The sequence below is a fragment of the Anastrepha obliqua genome, chromosome 1 (genome assembly GCF_027943255.1).
Source record: "Anastrepha obliqua isolate idAnaObli1 chromosome 1, idAnaObli1_1.0, whole genome shotgun sequence".
Lineage (NCBI taxonomy): Eukaryota > Metazoa > Arthropoda > Insecta > Diptera > Tephritidae > Anastrepha > Anastrepha obliqua.
In genome coordinates, this window is record NC_072892.1 from 181,011,508 (window position 1) to 181,032,634 (window position 21,127).

Genomic DNA, 21,127 nt, shown 5'->3' on the forward strand with positions numbered 1-21,127 from the left:
TAAACAAGGTTGTAATATTTATGGTCGATCAGTTGAAGGATTTTGAATATTAAAAAAGTAATTGAGAACTGCAGTTAGCACGGAACGGTTCTCCAAATGATTCGGTGAAGTTTCGTTTAATAATTTTCTGTAATCATAAACCTGTACAAATGGAATTCGAAAATATTGCCGTCAACTTTTTTGGTCACAAAGGGAGGTTAGTGAAAGCTGAAGAAACAGAGCGAATGGAGTTGTGTACGATTGTGAAATGTGTGTTCAATCAAATATACAGTTAGATTTAATGTTTTTCTCAACTAAGATTTGGCGTCTAATGTAAAGCTAGTGACAATATACTAGAACCTATTTCTGTACAGATATTCTAACTAAGGCGTGGTGAAGTGTCATGGCTATGAAAAACTGTCTCAAACTATGAAAACTATGTTAGTGCTAAGGAAGTTTTGTTTTGCTTTCAGAAGTTTGAATTACCAAGTGCATAACTATTAATTTGGAATTCGAAAAAAATCACTTGTTTTATTCGCCGTAGCCAAGTGGATTTGCGCGAGCCTCACAAACGGTAGGGCCCAGTCTCGAAACCAACTTTGGGGGTAAAAGCTGAAATAATGGGAAAATATTTTTTTCTAATGACGGTCGTCGTGATGGCAAACCCCTAAGTGTATTTTTGCTATTAAAAACCATATTGCATAAATATGAGGGTTGCCGTTTATATTACATTTTGCGCCCAATAATGAAAGCACAGTAAAATTAGAATGAAAATAGTTTTGTAGTTTTTCAAAAGATTCTCCTTAAAAGTCAAAACACTTCTGCTTTCGCTTGAACCAATTTTCCAATAACTCTTGCCCCGCGGAAATAAATACCTCCAAAACGAGCTTTTTAAGCCTTCAACAGCTTCTTAAGGCATTGATAAACGTTGACCACGCAATTTATTATTAATGTATGGGAACAAAAAGAAATCATAAGATGCCAAATGAGGGCTTTAAGGCGGATGACTTATTAATTCAATCGTTTGAGTGCTCAAAAACTCACCTGTGTGAGCCGGTAATTGGGACAACTGATATTCTTGCATTTGACCAATGCCTTTATCTCCCTATATGTCACAGGACAAATTGTGTTATCAGTTGAAAGAAAACATTGATTTATTTTTGGCACAACAACCGTTTTTGAACGATTTTCACGAAATTCAACCTGCAAGTATTGGAACACATTGTACCAGCGTTTCACACTTCCGATTGGCTAAATGTAGTGTCTCAATGCTAAAAATTGAAGAAAGTTTATCAGTGCACTCCTGTTTCGATAATCCAAGTCGAAAATCGTAATAAATCATCGCACGAAGATTTTCGCGAGTTAATTCCTTCTTTGGGCGGGATGAGCTTTTTGATTCACTGAAAAAAAACAAATAAAGTTCGTAAGTGAAAAGTTGCAGGTCAATTTATGCTATCGAATTACAGCTCGTCACATGTAATGTAACTCTTTTATATATAAAGATTTTTTGTTACCGACTACAAAGACTTTAAAGTTACTTTCTGTGGTTAATTTCATTACGAAAGAGACCTAAAAATTGAGTCCAACTCTAGCACCTTACAAATGGCAGGAATTTTTATTTTCATTTTGATTCACTACCAATTTTACGGAACATATAAATAGTAAACAAGAGTTTCCAGGTGGGTCCTGACTAAAAACAAGTATCTTTTTCAGCAAGGTGCTACTCTACAAGTCCTTGTTGCCTAGAACAAGTTGCAATGCATCAAGAAATTTGAGGCTAACACCATCTGTGTATAAATTTTGATGTCATAGAGTCGTAAGTGTAACGATTCGTCTTATAGTCATCGGCCTAGTAAGCCATCAAAACGTACTAAATATTCATTTCGTTAAACATCTTCGAATAACTTTTATGTTACTTTATTTCATTATACTTTTGTTATTTCTTTTCTAATTGTTTTTCTCTGCTTTCAGTACGAAAACATCACGGACCACGCCCACACTCTCTGCACGCCGCCCCTACAACGATGACGTGCTAAGCAGCGCCGTACAAGGTCTTCTAAGTGGAAAATACAGCGCAAATACCCGCAAACCACCAGACCAATACAGTAGCAGTGCGACATCGAGCACCATACGTACAAGATGTAATCGCCCTGCGATGGGCGGCAAACGCCTCAACGCCCACCTTACAAATGCTCTATTGCAGGGTTTAGAAATGGACAAGGATTTGTCGGGTGATGAATGCAACGCTGCTGATGCTAGCACGCTCATGACTGGTGGTCATGGGAGTAACGCTTCAACACCACAACCAGAACCCGCCACACATTCAGCACTCGAAGAGCTCGCCAATCGTCTAAGCGCCACGCATTCGATACGGAAGCTGTGCGTAAATAATGGCAGCAGCGATGCGGCGAGGCGCGAAAGCGACATTGAAGCTGCAAACTGCGCCGTATTGTCACCCAAGCCGAATGCATTGTATATAGATGCGGCTAAGCGTGATACTGGTACACCTTCGAGCAGTGCTACGCCGCAACCGCAGCAATCACCGCAGGCAGGACTTGATACAACTTTTGCAATTTTGCAGGCGTTTTTGTTTACTCTCACCAGCTTTGGCGCTTTGCAACAGCGTGCAGACCAGCCCATAACACTGCGTGATCTTGTAGCCAATTTGAAAGATATGTTGGAAGCGCATACAACGGGTGATTTGAATGTGGAAGGTCTTATCAATAATGGAAAGCCCAATATAATGGATCAGCCATTGTTGTTGCAGAAGCTGCAGCAGCAGACCTCAGCATATGCGGCGCAACGCTTGCCCAAATCAGATACTCCAGAGACGACAAGTTCAATTGACACGCACGAACCGATTGGTGAGGATCTAGCTTCGTCGATTCTTAAGATTCCGTCCTATAAGCCCGCGGCAAGCACGCCCACTCCAACATCGGGTGCAGCACGCACCTCCTGCTCCCCATCTTTGCTGTGCAACAACTCCAACGCCAATTCAATGCCAAATCCTAATGGCGATAGCCCCCATTCAGCGCCCTCCCCACGTATCGCCAGCTCAATGTTGGCCGCTGCAGTGGCGGCTGTGAGCAACAATGGCACCTCGACTTCTGCCGGCCGTCAGGGCAACGACCTCTCATTGATTTCGCCCCCGTTGCTACAACACCGCCAATCACCACCGTCGTTCAGCTTTCGTGATGTGATCGCGCGAGGCATCCACCGCACTATGAATGAGCAAGCGAACCAAGAAGCACATGCGGCAGCAGCTGCTGTTGCCGCAGCCTCAGCACCTATGCTCGGCTTGTGTTTAGAAATGGAGCGCTCAGCCAATAACAACAGCGGTGGCAGTGCAGATTACAAGAAACCAACCATTTCAGTCGTGAAGAATATAGGCGGTACTGATACAACTCGTTTTGGCGCTGCGCCCAATCTATTGGCTGGCACCAGTGCGGCTGGCGCGCCTGGTAGTAGCTCCAGCGCGCACAACTCGCACGGCTACCACCAGTCGCATTTGCATAATGCCCATCACCATCACTCGCACCACCTTAGCCGCCAAGATGCCGCAGCACTTGCCGCGGGCAAAGGTACCCGACCCAAACGTGGCAAGTATCGCAACTACGACCGAGATAGTTTAATTGAAGCAGTGCGCGCTGTACAGCGTGGCGAAATGTCGGTGCACCGTGCAGGCAGCTACTTTGGCGTGCCGCACTCCACGCTCGAGTACAAAGTTAAGGAGCGGCACTTAATGCGACCACGCAAGCGTGAGCCCAAGCCCCAGCCTGGTCTGGATGGCAGCAGCTCGACCTCGGCCAAATCAAACTCCAACATTCCTGGTCACCACAATAATCTTAGTAAAATGAAACTGGGCGGCGCTGGCAGTGGCAGCTCAAATTCCAAGCTAAACGAAACACTTAAGGGCAACAGCAACTCGGCATCGGCAGCGTTCCCCCCCACAGCACCAAATGGCATGAAATTGCCCATTTTCGATCCCATGCAATATCCGGGGCATCTATTTTGGAATCATTCCCCAGCTTTTAGTCCAATGCACATGGAATTCAATCGCAATACAGTGGCGGCGCAAAATGCAAGCGCTGCACAACGCTACACTGAAGAAGCGCTGCGTGGTGGCGCATCGGCAGGTACGCCATCCAATGCTAACAGCCCCAGTCCTATAGCCAGTCCGCTATCCGCTGCCGCAGGTCATGCGCTCAATATGAAGAGTGCGCGCGAAATTGCTGAGAATTTATATGAAAGTGGCGGCGCTAATGGTTCCTCAATACTCGACGGCATCATACGAAAGACGCTCGATCGCAAGAGTGCCGATGTTGGCCCGCCACCCAGCGTTCCCACCGGTGGAGCATTACTGGATCAATTGCTGGTCAAGAAAAGTGCGCCTCCACCGTACGTTAGCAACAACATCAACGATCATGTCTCAGCCTCGGCTATGAGTTTAGGTACCAAACGCGCCGGCAGTCCGTTGCCCTATACGGAAATTAAGCGCGAACGTGGCAGCCCGCAACATAGCAGTGGCGACGACGATGATGACGACGCCTCACGCAGTGGCACTGAGGAGATGAGCTACGAGCATAATAACAACAACAACAGCAAGAGTAGTTTCAGCGGCAATAATGAATTGCTACTACAGCATCAGCACTTGCACCAGCAACAACGCAGTCGTAGCCGCAGCCGACTAACCTCACACGACTCCGCCGAAACCGATACGAGTAGTATACCCAGCGATCTCATGCCAAATCACAGCAACAGCAGTAAACTAGTTGCGGATCTAAATGGAAGTGGGGGCAGTGCGGGAATGAGTGGGTTGGTGCCCAAAGTGGAACCACTGCTGGAATTAGGGCGGGTGCCACCGGCTTTAGGTGGGACCTCAATACTACAGGAAAAGTTAGCGCAAATCAAGGCAGAACAAGAAAATGAAGAAAATTTATAGAGGCGAACAATTTGGCAATATGGCGTATTGGCGGTGAAGGAGTAAAAGGCACTACAGAGATGTATGTATGCCATACGTAGGCGAAAATATACAGGAGCCGAATGCAGGCTCAGTAGATGAGTACAAGGGCATGGGCGAAATGGGCGCACAGCGCAAGCGCACCATCAACGACACCAGCAGGCGTACAATTCTGCCTAAACTACGATAGTGGATGGGCAAATTTAGAACGCAACAGGATTAACTGAACCTGCGGGCATGGAACGCTGTCAAATGCTGTTGGGCAAACACTTGTGGCACTATGAAGGGTGATAAGGGGTGATTAGCGATCAAAGATCGCTGATCGCTGAGCGGTAATCGGTTCAAAACAAGTTTAGTCAAAATTTAAGTGAGGGAATTTAAGCTCTTAGTTTACTTCAAGCAAACATACATTCACTTAGTACATACATACAAATATATAATGGTAATATATAGGAGAAATTATGTATTCACAAATACATAGGTACTTGTAAACACTTACACGCAACAGTAACACACATAAAGTAACAAATAAAAAGGGAGGACATTCGGGAATTTGTGTATGATTAAAATGTACAGTTACATACCTACACAGCAAATGCAAACAGACAACCATAAAGTAAAAACAAATTTTTATTTAATATATACAATATCTGTAATACATATGTATGTGTGCATTTAGCCAGAAAACGCATGTATGTGTTTATTTATAATAAGAAGTGAAATATTACAACAAAATCAAAGTAAAGTATCGACGCATAGGATAAAGAGGGGAGTAGAAAACCAAAAAGAAAAAATGAATATATATATATATACATATATATAATAATGATGGCTAACATGAAACGGAAAAGGAAGGAAGAAAGTAGTAATGAAATGGAAGAATAGAATTGTGAACAAGCTGTTGTACAATTAAAATAATTATAAAAATGAGAACTCAAATAACACAAGCAAAACATTAATAGGTAACAGTTATAACTAAATAAATATACAACACAACAATAAATATAATAATAAAAACCAAACAAAAGAATAAAAATAAAGTAAAATAATTTATCATACATAGATATGTGTAACAGTGGATTTGTGTCCATTGTAAAAAAAGGAAAAACAACAAAAGATATTGAAAGTTTTCTGTTTCGTTTTCTGACAATCGACAAATAGGCTCTTCTTGTACAAACAAACAAATGATTCTAACTACAAGCAAACAAACATCAAATAAATAGGAAAGTGACAAACCGAAAATAATTTAGATGCAAAATTAAATCCCACAAATCTAACAATAAACGCAAAAACAAAGTAACGCAAAACCAAAAGCACGCATAATACAAATAAATAAATAAAAAACCACAAATATGTAATATTATATGACTTTATAATAAGCTACAATAATAACGGTAAAATCAATCACTAGACAGAATAATAGATGAGAACTCAACTCAGAAACTAAAAAACAAAAAAAAAAACGTGCAAATTTTTTACACTTCAGTTTTCTCTGATTTTCGATACATTTTGTTTTCATAATTAAAATCGAATTTTGAAAAACAAGAAAATAGACAAAACGAAAATACAGCAAGAGAATGCTTGACTTGTTCAACCAATATACAAAACAAAGCAAAACAATAATACCAACAACAGCAATAAAAGCAACTACAAGCAGTAATAAAATTCAACCAACGATCAGCCAGCAACTACAATACCAACCAACCAACCAATACAGTAACCAGTCAACAGCAAATACGCAGTTATAAACGCAGCAATAACCATAATAGTAACAGGACAACAACAGCAGCAGCAGAAATAATCAACAATAATAGAAGTAACCAATTCAGAAGCTATCACCACATACAATAACTCAAAAAGCAATAAACAAATACGTAATGATATTCCAAATTGGATTGTGTAAGAAAAGTAGACATCTAATAATTCATTTTACATTAGAGAGGTTAATAAGGTGGCGCCGATTGTAGTACCGCTACTTTGCTCTCAGCGAATTTAACATAATCTCTGTGTGTGTGACGTTGCAATTTGTTTGTATATTCTCACAATTTATTTTGTTCTCGCTCGCTCATTGGCCACATAGTGGCCCCTGCGCTCTTCGCCTCTCTGTATAAAATACAGATATGTGAGAAAAAGAGCGCTGATTACAGACAGCCGCTGATGGTTAAATAAGCCTTTAAAATCTGATCAATCAATACTATGGAATCTAAAAAGTAGGACCAAAAACTTCAAAGCAAAGAAAAAAACAGCTACATAAAATAACTTTTAGGGAAAAACACCTCTCTTTTAACATTTACAAGTCTATTTGCCAAGTTGTCAAAAAATTAGTTTTTCCTACTTTTTGTTGTAATGCCATTAATAGCGTGATTTGGTGAAAATATCGCCCACAGCAACAATAGTGACTTCGAGCCGTTATGCTATTGTTGCATATTTTACGAAGCTCCAGTGCCACTTTTGGTTTCCAAGCGTATGCGAAACGCTCTCTCAACAAAATTTGGAAAGTTATATCAAAACTCGCTATTGGCGATGTAATGACCCTTTCAAATCACGTTAAACAAGTTTAGTTTTTAAAATCATAAGATGGTAGAAATCCTATGAGCCATTAGAGGCTTATTTGGGAATGTTGAACTGTTACTTCTTAAGATCTCAAGGCTTCAATTTCTGTTCAAAGTTTCCTACTGAGCGCGACATCCAAACTCAAAGAGCACGAATCTGTTAGCATGCCAAGAAGTGCCGAAGTTCGTGAATATGAATAATGGCATAAATAATTAAAAATATGTTGGCCTAAAATATCTTCCAGCGAGAATAAGGAAGAAAGTCCTTGTGGGAATTTCCTCTTAGATGAGCAGAGTGAGCTTTTCTTTATCGAATCATCGCGTTAAATATTACTTCACGTATTTATGGAATTAGATGATATCTCAATCAACTATACAATACAGTTTTACGCCACAGAGAAGTCTTCGCAGCACTTTTCAGTACCAAACCAATTGGAATAATTATTACTTTGCAATAGTTACATAAATACAACGAACGGAACAATCGATCGCAACACACAAGATAGTCCAGTAAAGATCAGCAACGCAGATAAAACAACCGAAAACCTACAACAACAATAGACTACACACGCAAACTCAACTAAAAATCAACAAACCGTAATAACAAAAAAATGGCAAGACTTTGTGTGAATTGATTTTTTGGCAAGAATGTTTCAAATTGTACTAAGGGTACGCTTTCAGTAAACACTAGTTTACTAAAAGATGCTCATTTGCACAAAATTTTTCCACTCAAAGTCGAGCCATGTGTAAATTTAATATTTAGTTGATATCTAATAGATTTGTATGATTTTTTCTTTTCAATTACGAAACTATTGATAAAAATATTAAAGCAAAAATATCAAAAAAGTAATAAAAATTAGAACACTTCAGAAATCCTCAAAACGGAAATCAATAAACAAAGCTGCCTTCACATTTACAAAAAGATAAAAGAAAAACACAAAATCATTCAAAGGGAATATTAAAAATTTAAAATGCTAAAATTTGTAAGAGAAAAATTTGCAAATATTTAATGACATAATAAGAATCTTAAGCCAAAATTGTTTGGAATTAATAGAAAAACTTACAATTCCTGTGTAAAAAATAAATTTCCCCGACCCCGGCCTCTTCTAGCCAAACACACACACACATACTTGACTTCATTGTTTAAAATTGTAATAGAAAAACTGAAAATGAACTTTTAAAGTTTCAAAAAAATAAAATAAATAAATAAGCAAGGCCAATCAATGTAAACCAAAATTATACAAAATATCACTCGGTGTTAAATTTTATAACTAAGAAATATTTCGACCCACATTTGTATACCTATGCACATACATATACATACCAAAAATATATCTACAAAACATATTTAATGTAAAAAAATGCTAATTTATGCTAAATTAAATGTTTGGTGTTTGTGTAGAAGAAAAAGTATAAAAAAATTAAAAAAAATCCACTTTTGGCTTATAAAAATATTTGAGGAGGAGAAATCTTTCGGAGTCGCAAACATTTCAGATCTTAAATATATACACTTCAAACCTTATATGTATGATATGTATGTGTCTTCGTGTCGAGTATACCTCAAAAATAAACAAAACATCATCATTTTGCATAAAAAGGAAGATAGTCTAGATCAGGTGAATTAAATTAATTATTATATAATAAAAAAGAAAAATGCTTGATCTGAACACTTTTATATGTACATATACATATATTTAAATGTATATTCCAGGCTTTGGAAAAATTGCTTTAAAAAATATGAGATATATTAAAATTTTCCTTTTAAGAAAATTTGTGTGTGTTAAGGCCAACGAGATTTGTTTCAGAAAAGCTAGTGACGAATGTTGCTCTCAATAATTAACATTATTCTTTGAAATTACGAGATAAACGGTTCACAAAATTTCAAAATTATTTTTAAAATAAAACGTTTGACTTTTATTTTTATTTACATCCGGCAAGTAGTTTATATAGGTTCCATTAACTCCTCATTTCATTTGTGGAGTAACATCAATACGCACGCCACAAATAGCAGGAGGAGCTCGGCCAAATACCTAACAAAAATATACGCGTCAGTTATTTTTTTATTAACTCGTATTTAGGGTATACGGCGTCGTAATTAATTGGCACTATTTTCCCAGATTGGGAAACTAACATTCTCACAAATTTAAAACGTTAAAACTTTAATTTACTAATTTTTGATGAATTTAATTTTTAGCATTTTTTTTTCAAAAATATGAAAAGGGTAAACTTTCAAAAATTTCTAAATTTTTTTTGAACTCAAATATATGACGAACTTCAAAAACTTAAAAAAAAGCATTTTCAAAAATTTCAAAACTATTTTTAAATTAAAATATTAGAATTACTTCAAAATATTTTAATAATTCACAAAAATACTTAAAATTAAAAAAAAATTTGAAAATTTTAATTTACTAGTTTTAAATGAATTTAATTTTTAAGAAGTTTCTTTCAAAAAAATATAAACTTTGAAAAATTTCAATATTATTTTTAAATTAAAATGTTTCACTATCTTAAAAACCCTTTTATTGCACTAAAATTTAACATTTACAAAAATATTTCAAAATTAATAAATAAATTTTCACTAATTTAAAAATTTAATTTTTAACAAGTTTCTTTCAAAAAAGTATAAACTTTGAAAAATTTCAATATTATTTTTAAATTAAAATGTTTCACTCTCTTAAAAACCCTTTTATTCCACTAAAATTTAATATTTCAAAATTAATAAATAAATAAATTTAAAAACTATTTTTAAAATAAAATTATTGGCTATCTTGAGAAACTGTTTGATTTGCACTAAAATTTAAAATTAGAATTCAAAAAATATTTAAAAATTTTAATCTCCTCATCTCTCATCTACTCTTTAGATTCATTTCATTTTTAAAAAGTTTCATTCAAAGATAAAGAAGTATAAACTTTGAAAACATTTCAAAATTATTTGCGAAAAAAATATTTGGCTAACCTTAAAAACTGCTTCCTCTGCACCAAAATTTAATAATTTACAAAAACCTTTCAAAATTAATAAATCCATTTTCAATAAATTAAAAATTACTTTTTAAAATAAAATGCTTGCCTGTCTTCAAAATTCTTTAATCGGCTTTTAACTAACATTTAAAGTTAAATAATTAACAAAAATTCTTTAAAAATTAAAAAGTTTACTTTCTGAAAAATTTGAAACCTACTTTTAAAATAAACATTTTCGAGTGAGTCAATTAATCATTATTTAAATGTGTACATATTTCATAGAATATCGATATATTCGTGATTTGAACCAAGAAATATGCATATAAATCCTTCTCACTTTCATTTCGATAACAATTTCCTGTATTTGAAGTTGATTTAATGTATTGAAAGCAACATTCCGTTATGCGCCACCCAATTTTTTTGATTACGCCTTTAATAATATCCGAACATTTGAATTTGTTGCATACTTTTGGAAACTTCCGCAACATTTCCAATCTAAAATCAACTTATCCCGAGTTATGTGTATAGTTTAAAATAATAACAGTAGATGTTACAATAATAATATTTAAAAGCAAAAACAAAAAACTTAAATGTACCTAAACCAACCAATTTGTGTGCTACGTAAAATTGCGAGTGTAGTGGAACAGTGAGAGCACAGACAATTTTTATATACATACATACGTGCCAGCATACACACACATACGTATACATATATTTGAGCAAAGAATTAAAAATTAAATGTAAAATATTTCTGTGTCGAAATTAAGCATAAATACATACGCGTACAATACATACAAACATAAAGACATATTTATATAAAAAATATCAAAAAACAAGTAAAACAAAATTCAAGGAAATTTAACCCTTTTGAATGTGCGTATATTTAGATAATTATATAAATAAAAATTATGAAGAAATATTTAAAAGAAAATCAAAATGACTTTGGCATTTTTCTAAAAGTCTACACATTTACACACATCTGTACATACATAGGGTATACTGCATGTATAGACACGTAGATCCGTTTCCAAAAAGCTTACCATACATGACTTGAGGCATATTTGTGTGTATACGTACATATATATATATGTACGACAGTCAGGATTTGTATGTACTTGTATATTTAATCAAAATTATAATAAAATTGAGTAACCATTGCGATGTAACAAAGAATAAATTAGGCAAATTACGTACGTACATATATACATACATACATATAGCATATGGAGAAACAACAACAACAGAAAATAAACAACTGAAAGCCCGGACAGCATGAGAAAGACCACGACTACGACCACCACTACTAGACTAGACCAAGGACACAAGAAGATGGCGCACAACGCGAGATCAACAAAAAACAACAAGCAGCAAGCAACAACCAACATTAATACATAAATATGTGAATTTGTGGGCTTAGGTGTTGTTGGTAGAGTAGTTGACCTCCGCATCGTGCTGCCAACTTACGCTGCGCACTGATCGAGATCTACCAGAAATATTTATGTAATTATTGATTATGTAATTTTATTATTATATTTCAAATTTACCACAAGCAAGTGCATACAAGCACGAACATATGTATTTATTACTTATATATACAAAAATACATACATTTAATACATTAGACACTATCTGTGATTAATAATCCAAAATTTTGATGCGAAAAACAAGTTTTCAGCAAATTTAGAAGAGAAGTGAAATGGAATGGATTAAAAAAGGTGATGTTGTTGAGAATTATTGTAGAGAATGAGAATGTAATAAGAAAAAATATGAGCAAGTTACAAGAGTGTAAAAGTCTAAACAAACACAAATGGAGCAAATCCTGTTTAGGAGACGATTACCTTAATACATATAACACATGCATACATATGTACATACGTCTAAACGCTGCAAGAATATACACCATACGTGTATGAAGCAAGGTATTTGTTGCAAAGATCATGAAATACAATAATGCTGAGAGAAAGAAATTTAATAGAAAGAAACAATAAATATTATATATAAAAAATAAATTTAAAAAAATGGCACTTATGGATAAGTCTGCAAAGATGTTTAATCTTAGGGGTTACACCGCCATGCTAAAAACTTTGGATATTGTAAGCGTGAAAAAAACTAAAAATTACAAAAACAAATCACTCATATGTACACACATATATTTTGGAATTATTTTCGCCCCACAACAGAAACAAAAAAAAATGAAACTGCAAGCAGGGTGCAAAATAAAATCAACCACACAACAACTTAAGAAAAGGCTAGGAGACTAACCTAATTAAATAACTGTAGCGAAAACGTTCGTTGCCAAAAAGCGGACTTTTGCAGCAAGTGAAATAAGTTGTGTGCAATTTTCGCCGCCAGACTCATTGCATAACATCAAAACATCCAGAAACTCGAAGGACATAAACACAAATTTTAAATATTTTTTTAACAAAAACGAGAATTTTGAGTAAAATTGGTGTAAAAGAAGAAGCATTCTTGCCAGGAAATAAAATTTTCTCTCAATATGTATAATAGTAAGAAAATTCATAAAAAATAACTATATTTGAAGCAGAATACGGAAACATTTAAAATCGTTTACATCTACATGCAAACATACACACATGGAATGCATGTTGAAAACAACAAATATTAACAAAAAAAGTAAACAAAATTAAAAGTGCAATTACTTGGAAAATTAATGGTGAAATAATGTTCGTTAGTAAAAATAGAACACAAGACAGAAAACATTAAAAAATTAATAAATTAAAAAATTATATAATAAAATCGTGTAAAAAATTGCGAATAGGGAAAATTTAGCAGCAAATGTATAATTAGATTTTTGATTGAACCAAATGAAAAATATAAAAAAGCAAACAAATTATATTAAAAAGAATAATTAAAAACAATCTAATGTGAAAATGCATTCTGTATAGCAACAATTTACGAAAACTTAATGAAATTATAATTTTACTGCTTATTGTCGGACATAATTTGTACTTGGCGTTGGAATAAGTTGTGTGAATCGTGTTTTTTTTTCACTTGTAATAAATAAAAACCGCAAAACCGTTAAAGATAATCTACCGGACATACATACATATACAATATTCTCTCGCATAAAGAGACACCAACTTTTGCTGGGAAAAAGTTCATAAAACGTTATAGATCAACCAAACAACAAAGAAGTAAATGAGTAGAGGGAGTAATAGAGGCAAACCAATGAAACATTAAACTACTATCGCAAACAAAAAAGTGAGTCTTTAGAAAAATAATTGTTTGTCACTTTCTCTTGGTTTGCAAAATTCACCTTAAAACGATTTGCGACATTTCGTAAACAGTTAGACTACAAAATTAAATTTTTCCAACAAAGAGGTTTCTCCCTCTCTCTCTCTCACTCTTTCTCTCCGGTTTGTATCAAAATGCAGTTGAATGATGCAACAAATTTAAGTACATTTGATTTGTTCACACCAATTTAGAGTACTATTTCTGCTACTGCTTTGAGCTGAAATCAATTGAGGAGAATGTCTGCACAACTACACTAGTAGAGCGTAGGTATGGTATACAAGTTGAAGCAACACATGTATTGGGACAAAAAGACAAGTTAAGCTAAAGTTGATTTAATAATTAAGTTAAGGGCACTGAATGTCCAATCGCAGATGTTTGGAGCTGAATAGGAGAGCGTTTGAATGCGCGCAGAGAATGCAAAATGTATGTAAAATCCCTCAGGTATGTGTTTTATTTTCGGAGAGAAAAAAGATTGACTACCATATTTTTAAATACTATTTTAAAATGCTAAATAGGATGTTAGAATTGTAAAGAATAGTAAGCAGATAGGATGGGACAGAGTGAAAAAACGCTAATCGAATGGATCGTGAATGGAAATAACTATCATTGAAAATGTTCTTTGCGTGCGAAAAATTGGGAAAATTGTATGCGCCAGTCAAGAAATCACAAATGCCTCTGTTTTCTTTGCATATACTTTGTTAGCACGCAGTTTAGTACGTACAGGCATTTATATATACAATTTTTTTTTTTTTTTTTTTACACTAGAAGTAATTTTGTATTTCAAACAAATATTACAAAAGTTCTTATAATTTTGGACTAAATCTCTATGATCTTGTTAGTGTGCAAACATACATACATGTAGTTGCAAGTGCATAGGAATTACGCCACATGTTTTGCGTACATGTTTTTGAAGTGTGCAAAGGAAAACAAGCATTTTGGGTGACCTGTCTGCAAGGGAAGCAAATTTGTTCTATCACTTAACTTAAAAGTAAGAAATAAAATTAACATAGTTTTGTGTTCGATTATAAGCTATTATGCCAACAACCCGGTCTGGCGCGCTGACAGCAACCCGATTTAATATATTATTTAACTGTTAACGTATGCTTACATATTTTAGAGTGTAGAGAGGGTTAGAAGTGGAGCAGGCATAGATGGCGAAATGGGCTGCTTATATGTATATATAGACAAAATTGAATTTATAGTGCAATTGTTTTTTTAAAAACGAATAAAAGTAGTGAAAATCTTTAAACGTGTGAGCGCGTTCTTCATTTCAAATATGAACATTATGGCAATGTTTTTTCTAATACGTATTACCTTTTTTTCTGTGTGTGTATAATTCGAAACATGAAGAAAGGACTCTAAGAACTTTTCATATTTTTTATGAAAGTATAATGTTTCTATAATTTTTTAATTAACATTCTCTATTGTTGATATTTTCCAGCAACTATAATGAATATGTTAAGCGAAATTAAAATCAAAAAATTTGCATAGAGCGCAAAGCGAGTTGATGAATGCATATTTATATTTACTATATTTATAATATAAATTTTTTTTTTATATTTACATAACACATAATAACCGAACACATCCAAATACCTTTAAAATGAATATTATAACTCTATTTAAAAAAAAACAAAACAGAAAAAAAGAAGAAAAAAAACAAGTTAATGTATAAAAAATTCTATTAATTATATTCTCTATTTTGATTGAATGGGACGAAATAAATTTGTATGTATTCAATGCAATGCAAAATAATCTGTAATATTAAAAAAACGAAAATGTTGCAATGACCTCGTGTACCAAATGTTATTACGATCTGATTTGTTTAGTTTTTTTGTAAACAATATTTATTAATTTTATTATTACTTACGTTTACCAACTTAGTGTATGGTAGACCTCTTAGATGAGGTTAAGGTAAAACAAGTTTACATAAACTAGACGGAAATACGAAAACACATAATAATAATAATGCACATCATAAAAAAGAAATTGCGGATTTGAACAAAATATATATTATTTCTTTTCACATGACAACAAACGCGATATTTGTTTTATCAAAAGACACAAAAGCTATAAGAAAAATTTACTTGTTATCAGATTTCAAAGTCAAAGACTCCAAAATTGTATACTTAATCTTCAGCACTTCGAAAGCTATAGCCAAACAAACATTGTATCTCACCGTAAATTTTGTATACATTTTTTTTTTAATTTCGCCCAAATTCTACCACTTCAAATTTAGATAATTAACCGCTGCTAAAGATATTTTATATACACATAAATATGTATATTTCAAAGACAATTCTAAATTTTCGCTCTATGAATTTAAAACACATACCAAGAAGAGAAGATTACACATTGATGAATAAGAAATACAAATTGTGTAAGAAAAAAAGAACATTGCGACAACACAAATAAAAGCAATTAAATTTAATGGCAGAATATTTTCAAAAATCAATAGATCAAATAACGGAACAGAAAAAAAACTAACTAACCTAATTCAAAGCAAGTAAAGCATATAAGTAAAACGAACAATAGCCCAAATATATATAACAATGCTTCGTGTATTGAATATATATCCATCTACACACTCTACGCAGTATATACAGATATATTGTACTATAGAAATATTGGCACAATTCTCAAGATAACCAACTACTATTGGATATTTACTGCAATAAGAACTAAAAGCAAAACAACAACAATAGTAATCTTCCCTCTCCACACGCACAAAACATAACTACAATATGTTAAAAAAAAAGAAACAAATCAAGGAAATGAATAGAAAACACAGCCAAGAGTCGATTGTTATTATTTTCAATTATAGCAATATATAGTCCAAACAATAAAAGAGTCAGCAGTAATAAAAAAACAATAGTAAAATACAGCAATAGCAGTTAAAAAATTGGCAACAACCAATAACTTGTAAAATTTAAATACTTACAATTACAAATTACAATAGCCAACACAAGAATGTATAAAAATGTACGGTTGCATAAAAATGCGATTGCAAAACCAAATTTCTTAAATTTTACCTAAAAAATAGCTGACCATAAATAGCTAATAAGTAAAGGGGCATAAATAAGGTCGGCTAAGCAGTGTGCCCAATTGTTCGTTACTTACCGGATGACCACGAAGTCAGACGAATGCGACTTTTTTAAATTTTATAGCTGGGTTTTACTCATTTTCTTTTAAGCTTGTCTGCACATTTCGCATTAAATTCAAATGGTTGATTTTATACACTTTATTTTGCTCTTGACAGCCCCTTTCAAATTCACCAGATTTCACCGACACTCTGCGTTTTGTGTTGCGGATTTTGCCAAATTTAAATTCCGATTTTTCTACGCATTCAGCAACACATGCAGCCACCACCTACCGGAACTGCCAGCAAAACCACATTTGTTCAGTACTGCTTTATCGTGCGTAGTTAAAGCAGTGCTCTGTGCTTTTTTTCAAACTGTTTCAGTGTCTGTTATTTCACTTTATTCTTGTTATTTTGAAGAATTGGCACTATCAAATGCTTAATGTTTTAATGGTTAAATAATTGTTTAAAAGTTTTAAAACTTCAGTAGCATATTGCAATATACTTGCACATTACACTCAATGGTTTGGTGTATATGCCTGTATTAGTCGGGTGAGAGAATATAAAAACGCTAAATCATTCAAAATAAGCAATGGCCCTAAGTAAATTCGTTTGCATTCTTAAGTTATTCCTTTTTTTATCACAACTGGTACTTTCGCACATTTACGCTTTAAATTTTTCGTGAAAATCTCCAACTTTATGACTTCGCTACTACCGAACTTACTGGCTTGTCGTCGCCGCTTGCCGACCGCAATTGGTGCTAGAGTAACCGCAGTGCTACCCTCTCACAAAGAAAAAATTGGATGGTTATTTTCTTAAAAATAAAAGTGGTAAATAGTAGTGCTATTCCTTATTAATCAAAAACAGTGAATTATGTTCAGCAACGGTAACCGCATTTTTATGTAATCATAGTATTTTACTTTCTTGTCAACTACTTTACATGCATACTGTAGTATAAAATCCCCGCGAAATCCCCAACAATACTTACAATAGATATTTGCTTACCATAGTTATACAATAGTCAACACAAATAATTCAGAACCAATTATTACATAAAAACTTAAGCTAAATAAATGAAATCACATGAAATCAGCAAAAGTTTTGTCTCAAATACATACATAAAATACAAAATGTTTTCAACAGCAGAAAATCCAACAGCAATAGCCCGAGATAACAGCCTACAATAGCCCAGTAATTAAAGCAGTTTTAAGTAATCTACAAATGAAATAAACAAAAAATAGCCACAACAACTATATACTTACAAAAACAACAATAGTATACTTAAAATTCAGTAAAATACATAAAACATAATAATAAAATGCAACATTTCCGTTGAACTTGTACTTAACACAAACTACAATATTTTACTAAAGCCTTCATTAAAAGGGCGCCCAAAAATGTGTGAAATGCATAAATACATACATATGTATGTGTTTTATCTTCTCATCGAGATTTCGACTGTTTTTATTCTTTGCGTCAACTGCATAACAGTTGCCAATTTCGTTTGAAATAACGGATATTTCTGTTCTGTTCATTTAAACTGTTTAATCATTATGTTAAATTACATACATACACCTATTTTTGACTATTCTATATGTTTACAAGTAATGTTCAGTTTTATTGTTTGTTAAAGCGTGCTTGCGCATTCGATACCCTATGTTTATGTTGAAACGTTTACTATTACTTACAAACTAATATTTGTCAAGTGAAACATATTTTTTTCCTATCTACAAAATAAAAAAGAAATAATTGAAAAATTATTGGAAACAGATCTAAATATCGCATAAAAACTACAATAGTATCTATCAATTTTAATGCAAAACAATACAATAGTTTTAAAATAAATCTCACAATTACAATTACAACTACAATAGCAATAGCAATATCAATAGTATATAAGGCTCCAACCATAAACAATAAACCACAACTCAACCGAAAACAACAACCATGCAGAAGTGTAATAAAATTTTATAAAATCAACAAAAAACAAACGTGCAAGCTAATTTTTAATTCTCACAAGCAAAATTTAGTTTTAAAAAATATTTAATATTATCTCGATTCTCCAATTTATTTAATTCAGTATTGAAGTAAAAATTATCATACTCTCATTGTCCAAAATATTTATTGAATTTGTTATTTCTTTAACTTTCCATTAAATTTTTTTTAAACTTCATTTAAAAAAAAAATTTGCAAATTTTAGAAGTAATTCCAAACGGTAAAATAATAAAAAAATAATGAACTTTAACCAAGAGAACCTAACAGATATATATGGTTCTGTGTAAATTTAAATTCAATCAGTTTTATAAAAATTCTACTATCTAATATTGTAAATTATATTAAAGTATGTTTTTCAATACAAACGATACAAAACTGATGCAAGTACAATATTTAGAATTCATTCCGGGTGGCAAAACTGGACATTACAAAACTATAAAAAAAGAGAAAACTTTCATATAAAATGTACAAAACCAGAAAGAGATAATATGAACTAAAACAAAATGTTTGCGATAAAATCCAAGCTGGCAAATTAACTTGAGTGCGAAATTTTTATAAGTTTTGAGCGATTTATAAAAGAACCAAACTGTATCTATTATTTATAAGAAATAAAATTAGTTTTTGGAATAATTTCATTGGACTAGTATTCAAATACAACATAAAATTATTGCGTTGGTAATTTATGGCAGCACCAGCAAGGCAACGATAAAGTTTACCTTAACCAACTGATTTCACGTTACTCGACTTTGTTGGGCCCGATGGCATTTCGGGAACCGATTACATAAAGACAACGCAAAAACAAAGTTTTACTGCATTATCTTTCAAAGAAAATGCGTCTCGAAACTGTTGAGAAATGAACTGTATGAAGTGCATATAACACAACTTTGTGAGCTGCAAAGATAAAATTACCCATTTTGACTTATTCAATTTTAAAATACGTAAATGGCCATAAATTAAAGGAAAAATAAGAAAAAATTTAAATTTAGTTCAACAACTCTTTTACAACATCATTTTCTATTTCGTCAAGTTTTATGTAAAATGTAACTGTATAAGAAAATTTGTGCATTTACACTGCGTTCGTTTGAAGCATAAAATTTTATTGGAAAGTTTGTTCGTAGAAATATATTTCAATGCTTAAGTTTATTCAAATTTAAAGTGCTGCAACAAAAAATAAGAAAACAAACAAACAAAAAAAAAAAACAATTTAGAAATAGTAGACACTAAAATATTGAAAACAAAAAACATACATATATTTACAAAAAAAATCGTTCATTTGAAAAATGATTACTGCAAAGAAAGCAAGCGGAATCACTTTTAGAGACGATATATATTGTTTAGATTGCCTTAGATTTGTATGTGTCTAATTAAATAGTTTAAATAGCGCTATGTGGATGTTTGTTTTTATATATTATATATACATATTTACTATTTTTATAATTATTAATATGTAATATTATTTTAACACGATTGATTTGTTTATACAACTTTCTATGTTTTTCGTTATTTTATATATACCTTACATACTTGCTTATATACATACATATATATACATAAATTACGCATACATACGATATATTGATAATTTTTAATTTTAATTGTTTAAAAATACAAATACCAATATACAATACAATACACAGACAAATGGATAAATATTATATTAATAAATAAATATTTTAGTTAAAAAAGAGGAAAAAACAAAATGAATAATAATTTGTGTGCTTATTTTTTTGTTTTTGGAAATGAATATTTTAGCTGATTCTCAGGTAATTTTTTGTCATTTTTAATTTTCTTAAACATTTCAGTTATATATTTTAACATTTAAAAATTTTTCAATTTTTGCATTTGTGGACTTTTGGATTTTCTAAATTTTCTAGATTCTTAATTTGAAACAGCAACCAAGCAATGCGTTTAGTTTTCCTACAACACATTAGCTTCAGAATACACTTTCAAGCAGCAGAACAAATAAAATATACCGAGTTCAATGAAAGGCACACACACACAACCATGCATATATACATACAAATATATGCTGCAGAAAAAAAGAAGAAAAAACGATATCACAAAAAGCAATAACCAGTTACAAGTATAGCAAATAAAATTACAGTATTTAAGCGATTAAAATACAATGCAATAGACCAAAGTGAATATTGGTCGTGTGGGGGTTAAGCGTGGTGAAGGTTAAAAATAGTGTCTGGATAGGCTGATTTTTGGAATGGAGTTTTTCTGCATTCAGCAGCAACAGTTAATAGATTGGATAGTAATGATTTCGATTGGGGTTTTCGCTGAAGAAAACTGCACTTATATAAGTACGAGTATGAATGGCAGGAAAGTGGAAATATATTTCGGGTG

General features: G+C 32.7%; 1 protein-coding gene across 1 annotated transcript in view; it reads left to right on the plus strand.

Moving 5' to 3' along the window:
- LOC129242658 (uncharacterized) overlaps nucleotides 1-9,751 on the plus strand; it is a 34,346-nt gene extending 24,595 nt beyond the window's left edge. Inside the window, exon 5 of the mRNA XM_054879438.1 lies at nucleotides 1,951-9,751. Coding sequence (XP_054735413.1) covers nucleotides 1,951-4,921 — 2,971 coding nt within the window. The 3' untranslated portion in view covers nucleotides 4,922-9,751. The remainder of the gene's footprint in view (nucleotides 1-1,950) is intronic.
- The last annotated feature ends 11,376 nt before the right edge of the window (nucleotides 9,752-21,127 follow it).